The sequence below is a fragment of the Musca vetustissima genome, unplaced genomic scaffold (genome assembly GCF_032173495.1).
Source record: "Musca vetustissima isolate MV318-11 ecotype Yass unplaced genomic scaffold, APGP_CSIRO_Mvet_v1 utg6219, whole genome shotgun sequence".
NCBI lineage: Eukaryota > Metazoa > Arthropoda > Insecta > Diptera > Muscidae > Musca > Musca vetustissima.
In genome coordinates this window covers 5,385-13,484 of record NW_026880924.1, presented here as the reverse complement: position 1 = coordinate 13,484, position 8,100 = coordinate 5,385, and the positions used below count along the sequence as shown (strand labels likewise).

At 39.6% G+C, this 8,100-nt stretch overlaps 1 protein-coding gene across 1 annotated transcript; it reads right to left on the bottom strand.

Moving 5' to 3' along the window:
• Positions 1-3,249: 3,249 nt before the first annotated feature.
• Positions 3,250-6,414, bottom strand: LOC133326881 (odorant receptor 10a). The gene is made up of 5 exons (XM_061535493.1): positions 5,873-6,414; positions 3,764-4,136; positions 3,571-3,669; positions 3,362-3,514; positions 3,250-3,300 (listed from the first exon to the last, which is right to left on the bottom strand). The coding sequence occupies exons 1-5, from the start codon at positions 6,409-6,411 to the stop codon at positions 3,250-3,252; spliced, it is 1,215 nt and encodes a 404-aa protein (XP_061391477.1). The 5' UTR covers positions 6,412-6,414.
• Between the last annotated feature and the right edge of the window lie 1,686 nt (positions 6,415-8,100).

Genomic DNA, 8,100 nt, shown 5'->3' with positions numbered 1-8,100 from the left:
CTTGATTTTTTAAACGACACTCTCCGAAGAATCCAAACCAAAATAGCTACATTAACTCAGCTTCCAAAGGAATCATAGTGCGATAGTGCTGCAATACTTGATGCCTGTGGTTTCTCATAACACATGGAGTGGACATACATATTTCTTTATCTCACATGTGGCAAGCACGCTACACATGCTTATCAGTCTGTAGTTATGATTACTCCCCGTAATCTGACCCAAACATACCACATGTGACAGTACAAAACTTATTGAGGTGTACAAATATTCGGTATACGAAAATAGATTCCTGTTTAACTAAATATTCTCTCCTTTACACACAAGAAACCCACAGCAAGACATTCACTATCTTTATTAAACGAAACCCACGTTCGATAGGTGAACAACAATATGGACTTATCGGAGGTAAATGACGGACATAAGGCCATATACACACAAATACGAACTGAAGTTCCAAACAATAAGGTTTCGTTCAAAAACTCAACGTTTAATGACTGCAACCTTCCATCAGGACAATCATTGGCATCTTTAGCTGCTGCAACACTTTCCGCATGTGGTTTCTCTCCAGTTGCCATTAATACCGATTCGAATTCAAGACTGAATCTGTAATGACATTAACCTTCCTTCAAGACAGTGGTCGGCACATATACATATGCATTTGTTTGGTCACCCAGACACAAAGTGTGCGAGAGTAACTTTCGTTCTCTCGACAAACTTCGCCTGCAATAATACATTGCTACGATCAAAATCATAAAAACAAGCGACAACACAACCACCTTCATCAACAGCTCAAACGAGACTGATTGGTGGTTGTTTACGCTCGCGCTTTCTGTGAGTGCACATGTGCGGTCCAATGCCGAGACATGCTTCAAGACCACATTCAGTTGCTCCAATACTTTCCGGTTGTGTTATCTCCTCAGTTGCCACTAATTCGGACTGAAATTCTAGAACTTCAAGATTCATAGAAACCGATTGGGTAAGGACTGTAACCTTCTTTGAAGAACATAGAATAATAGAATTTGATCTGTGGAGAGTTTTCCCATCGTGTGAGTCATAAATTCTCAACACCAACAACAACAGTCTTATCAGCGTTGCATGTGGGGTTTTATACTTACTTAGCTGGCTTGTTACAGAACTGTTGTTCCATAAGCCGAGCTTAAAAAAGTTTTCCAAGCGCGTCAGTCTTGTGCACAAATCCACCAATTTGGAAGACCACGTTCCAAGATGTTGTTTTCTACTTGGTCTTTCCATCTAATTCGTGGCCTTCTCCTTCTACGGTAATCATCAGTAGGCTCGCTTTTATATGCCTTTTGAGCTGCGGCATTCTCATTCATTCGCACAACATGGCCTAGCCACCATAGTCACTGCAGCTCAATACGACTGACTATGTCGATGTCCGCGTATAAATTGTAAAGCTCGTTGTTCATTCGAGGCCGATATTCACCGTCGAAGCAGATCGGCCCGTAGATCTGTCGTAGAATTTTTCTTTCAAGCACTTCAAGAGCTGTCTCATCTGCTTGAGCAAGTACCCATGCTTCAGATCCATATAATAGCACGGGTAGTATGAGCGTCTTGTAAAATGTGAGTTTGGTCTGGCGGGAAGTGTCCTTGTTTCTAAACTGCCTACTTAGACCATAGTAGCATCTGTTGGCCATCACAATCCTTCTCCGAATTTCAAAACTGATGTCATTCGTTTATTTATGGCGGTATCAAGGTATATAAAATATTTAACTACCTCGAAGCTGTAGTTCTCAAGTTCCACAGTTGGTCCGAGTCTACTGGACGTCTGGCGCGTTGATACCATCAGCTTGGTCTTCTCGCCGTTTACTGCTAGACCCACGTTGGCAGACTCCTTTTCAATTTGTTCAAAGGTTGTTGTTACCGTTCGCAATGTTCGACCCATTATGTCCATGTCATCGGCGTAGGCGAGTAACATGTGTTGTGTACAGAGTGCCATTTCTGTTCACCTTTGCGTCTCGTATGACCTTTTCCAGCAGGATGTTAAAAAGATCACACGACAAACGGTCACCTTGTCTGAATCCTCGTATTGAAGGGCTCCGATAGGTGGGATTTTAAAACACTTCAACGATCAAATCTTCTGTAACATAAAATTCTGTTCAAAGTATTTTGAACTCCATCTTTAGCAGCTCCAATACATTCCGCCTAAGTTATCTCATCAGTTGCAACTAATTCAGACTGAAAATCGAGACGTTTAAGACTCTTTGAAACTGAGTGTCTAATGACTGCATCAAGACAAACTTTGGCATCTTTAGTTGCTGAAATATTTTACGCCTGTGCTATCTCCTTAGTAGTCTCAAATTCGGACTGATGTTAGAGACTTTTAGGACTAGTTGAATTGCATCCTTCAAGGCAAACTTCGACAACTTAATCTTGCTGGCTGTTGCCACCAACACGGACTCAATCCGGCAGCTATAGGTCTCTTTTTTGAAACTTGCCGAGACTGCAACCTTCCATCAAGACCAATTTTAGCATCTTCAGCTGCTGTAAAATTACTACCTGTGCTATCTACTCGTTTGTCGTCAACACGGGCTAAAGTTCGAGACCTTGTAATGTAATGGCTGCAACCTTCCTTCAAGGCAAACTTTAGTATCTTTAGCTGATGAGCCGACTCCTATGCTCATCACGAGGTGTGGCGGGAAAAAGCTATGAAAAAAGAAACATATGGTGTTGATGCTTCTGCGGTTCAAGGTGAGCTCATTTTATTTATAATATCTTCTTAACTCTAAACCTACATTTTAATACATAAAACTATAATGCATTTCAAATGCGTACATTGAACGTGTAAATAGATTTGGGTTTGGAAACATTTTGGCTTTATTTATGTCTTCTCTAATTATTGAGATTCTTCTTTAAGACTCTTTTGAAGTAGAACTGACCTGCTAGAAAAAATTCATTGATCTCCCGTTGCTTCTAGGTCACTTACGTCGTGTCCCTACGCAGTCGTCGCTTATCTTTTAATGACGATTCAGAAGTGCTATTCTTTAGGTACGCTGCTTCTTTCTTCGAGGCATTTTAAAAGTTCTTCTGCTTGTTATTTAGATACGATAAGTCCATCTTGTGGTAAGCTATACTTATAATTTCCAATATCAGTGGTGAATTTTTTTAGAGGAATATTTTTGGTGACTGTTTTTTTATTTGTGAATAAAACTTCTAGATATTTCAACTACTTTTGTGCCTTTCTAGGTGTCAAATATTATGTTGAGAGATTAAGACCTTATGCCCTCCATTTTACTGAAATGAGGATGCCAGAGCTATAATCGAACCCGATGTTTGTAGAATCTAAAATAAAGACATGATGACAGATGGATTTCTTCTTGAAATGAAAAGAAAATTCTCTTACCGATGCAAAGGTACTCATGGAGGGTGAAAAGAATGGCACCGACATACTCAGCGGTTTCTGTGAACGGATAATAATCATCAGGATTATGCGACGCAATTTCGGATTGCAAATATACCAATTGCATTTGAAAACCACGGTGGCTAAATAAATGCTCTGGGAGATGATAAATGAAATAATTTGAAGAAAATAAGTATGGGATTTATTCTTACATTTTCAGCCACCAAAGTTCCGCCATAACAATAGACCGCCAACTGAGACAGGGCTGCCACAGTGTAACCCAAATAAATGAAGCGACCAAAACCGGTATACTTTTTTTTTGGGAGAAAGAGAAAAATATCAATTTTAAATTTGCTCTCTCTCTCTCTCTCTTCAATCGTGTTTCTCTCACTCCCCCTCTCTTACCGTCAACATTTCAAAAATACTCGCCCCAATTACCATACTAGCCGATACGAAATGGGCCAGCGTTATAATGCTATAACGTTTCCGAAAGAAGTGGGTCATTTCGATAATGACATTATGACGTTTTATAATTAAAATCAGCTGTTCCTCTACATAGGCTGCTTCCGAAGGGGTTAGAGTTAATTTCTCTTCATATTTCCGAAACAATAATTTCACATCGGCTTGTAACATTTTCAATAGCGTAGCAATATGGGTACAATATTCAAAGTATAGGGCATCGGAACCACCAAAAGTAAAGATGGTCACATATCCGGTATAGGCTGTGAAAATATAGGCCAAGGGATAGAGTGGACCTTCCAGCAGAAATTTGGGCATGCTGAAATCGAGAAATGAATGTATGTAGAGATTGTGAGACATATATTACGACTGGTTTGTTAAAAAATGAGCTAAGTGATCGCATTCAGGTACCACCGTTATCTTTCCAATCGGTTTTCTTAACGGTGCCCCATTTATATTTTCGTCCTTAATGTTGGATTATTCGAAATTAACGACTTATTCTTACCAACCACTCCACCTCGCTTTGTCCGCTCAAGTCATCATGCAGAAGCTAAACCTCTACTTCCGATTACTTCACCGGATAGACTTTCTTCTCAGTTGACACTAATACAGACTGAAGTTCGTGCGCATGATTTAGAAGAAGTCTACCAAAGTGAGTCTGTCTGTAACTGATACTATCCGTGTTGTTGTATGGATATGAAGCATGGGTTCTTCCGCAAGCAGAGGAGGCAGCTCTTCGAGTGTTTTGAGAGAAAATTTCTCCGGAAAATCTACGGCCGATCTGTGTCTGAGGTGAATATCGATAATGAGCTATACTATCTATACAAAGTCATCGATATAGTCAGACGGATCGAGCTGCAGCGACTAGGGTATGTTGTGCGAATGGATGAGGATGCCGCAGCTCAAAAGGACAAATAAAGCTAGCCTATTGATGGTTCACGCAGAAGGGGAAGGCCAAGAATAAGATGGAAATACCAAGTGGAAGATAACATATCGACGCGCACACAAGATCGACGCGTCTGGAAATCTATTTTAAGATCGATTTATGAAACAAACGTTCTGTCCCAAGCCAGCTAACTAAGTAAGTCGCTTGTATGGAATTCCGACATGTTACACTAGGCGTCCGCTGGAGATAATACACTAGTTTCATCGCCGACCATATGAACTAAATAATTTTGGTAGAGTCGAGTCGTTCCTGAACGAACAAATTCCGCAATATGAACGACCGGTTCTAGCTTCCGTTCTTTCGTTTCTCTAGTTCCTTTAGCTTCAATCTGGTGAGTAACAATATTGGAATCTACGTCAATATTTGAAGAAGAGGATTGTCCCGCCATAAAGATGGAACGAAAGGCCAAAAATGCGGAGAAGCTGATGAAGGCTATTGTCAATGATTCAGGCTATAAGAAGAAGAAGAAGCCGACAGACAAAGGTGTGATATGTCAGATCGGTTCACGCACTCTCTCTCTCTCTGTTACACATTAGTCTAAGATAGGTTAAGTCATAATGTAATACTAGTGAGTAACAATATTGGAATCGATAATGTTTGAAGAAGAGGTGTCCAGCCTTAAAGATGGAACGAGAGGCCAAAATGCGGAGAAGATGAGGAAGGCTATTGTCAATGGTTCAGGCTGGAAGAAGAAGCCGACAGACAAAGGTGTGATATGTCAGATGGGTTCACGCACTCTCTCTCTCTCTCTGTTACACATTAGTCTAAGATAAGTTAAGTCATAATGTAATACTTAGTTCTTAAGGATCACACCGATTGTAAAATATGTGCTTTCATTCCGCAGACAATATACGCGTAAGATAACAGATCCCTCGTTTAACATTATATTCCCTCCTTTACACAAGAGACCCACAGTAAGACATTCACTATCACGATGTTCGATACGTGAACATTGTTTATGACTCAACTACGACGAAAATCTCCTAGGGAGTTTTCAGAGCCTATAAAACCCCTATTTTTAGTTTCGATTGTCACTTGGCACTTAACTAAAACCTTGCCTAGCCCTACACAAGTAATTATTAGCTGGTCCTTTATTTCACAATACTTACGTCATATTGAAAGGTGTTAGCCACATCAACTCCTTTCCCTTGGACCAGAAAATCCACACCAAAATTAATGGCTTCAAATTGTACGCTGTACAGGTTATAAATCCCGCCAAAAATGGAGCAAAATTGACACGGGTTGCCATAACCGAAGATTTCCGAATGATACCATTATAAATCACACGATGTTGTTCATCTTTCTCCTGACACCCATAGAGCATGCGATGCATTTTCTTCAACACCAATTCCAAATCTTGACGATAATATGATATCAAGATCATTTTGAGTACAGTAACAGTTGAGGTACCCGCTGGACAGAGAGTATCCAGACCCTTCTCCAAATTATAACTTAGATACGAAAAACCAGCATGAAGTTCGGTTACCACACCAATTAGGAGTATGAAAAAATTAAATATGGCCCAGAAACGTATACGTTTTGAGGCCGTTGATCCCGGCCAAAATCCCATTAATTGTAGGCAAATTTTCGGAACATAAAAATAATATTCCTCCAAAGGATTGTTGCGCGATAGAAAACGCAAGAACATTTCGGATATTTAATTTTCAACTTTAGTGTATCACTTCGCAGCTAAGAAGAACTAATAATGAAGTGTCCCATCCGCTGGTCTTTTTATAGTTCGATTATATCTTAATTAAAAGTTTATAATTGCTGGACGATTCTCGTCGTTAGTTAAGAGTTCCTTAGGCTATTAAGCGATTATATAAAATGTTGTGCCAAATGTTTGGCCGAACTTTTCTAATTGGCGAATAATTTACAATAATTGATAGGGTTTCAATAATATGACGTAAAAGTTGGAAGGAAAAAATTTTTTTGGTGGCTGAAAATGTAGGAATAAATTCCCTTCCTTCCTAATTATCTTAGTAACCACCATATTGATTATTTAATATCCTTGAGTCATAGTTTTCAGCTGCAATTGGTATATTTGTAATCCGAAATTGCGTCGCATAGTTCTGATACTTATTACCCGTTCACAGAAACCCTTGAGTATGTCGGTGCGATGCTTTCCACTCTCCATGTGTACCTTTGCATCGGCAAAAGTATTTTCTTTGATATTTTAAGAAGAAATCCATCTGTCATTGTGTCTTTATTTAAGATTCTAGAAACATCGGGTTCGATTTTAGCCCTGGAATCCTCTTTTCAGTAAAATGGAGGGCAGAAGGTCTTAATCTCTCAACATACCCTTTGGATGATTTTTATATAATTTTACGCTGGCAATTTTCATGTAATGTGGACACATTTTTTTTTTTGGTAGAGAAATTTTTATTCGTTAGATGAACTGCCGAACATTTTTTTCCACTTCGCACTTTGCGGTTCGGTCTTGCAACTGTCGCCAATCAATTTGGGTAATTGAAAATGCCACTTCCAATGAATGTTTACACGTTTAGATCAAAGGATAAGAATAAAAGTGGCAGCTGGCACGTGGCAGAGGACAGAGATACTCAATACTACATTTAGGTTGGAGAACACAACCAATAAAAATTGATACCCTACATCATACAAGAAATATTTTTTCGAGGCCTATAATTAGGCGTGGACTTTTCAAATTATTTTTCTAAGGAGTACCATTTTTAATAAGCGACGTTTTGCGAAGGAAAAGGTTTTATAATTGTAAAGGAACGGAGAAAAACTGTTGGAGAATTGAACGCGGAGAACTACGACACATGGAAACTGCAGATGCGTGCAATGTTGGTGAAAAACGATTTCTGGACATATGTCGATGGAAGCGAGGAATGTCCCAATGATACAGTTGAAGCAGCAGCTTGGAAAAAGCTAAACCAAAAGTCAACGGCCGCCATAATATTGACGATGGCTCCATCGGAATTGGGCTTGATAGCAGAACGTAAGAGTGCAAGGGAAATCTGGTTGAGATTGGAATCAACGTATCAATCGAAAGGGCCTGCGAGGAAGGCTACACTGTTGAAAACAGTCGCATTGGCAAGAATGCGTGACGGCGATAATGTACGGGAACATCTAAACATTTTTTTTCGATGCCGTGGCCAAGTTAAAAGAAATTGACGTTTTAATTGGAGATGAATTGTTGGCGATTTTACTTCTATATAAATTACTAGAATCGTTCGCAACGTTTCGTTGTGCCCTGGGAAAACAAGGGACGAATTGCCCAAACCGGAAATTTTGCGTGTGAAATTTTGGGGAGAATCAAAATCGAGGAAATCGAAAGAAAATGACGAAACTTCGAGCGTTCTTTATGTCAAAA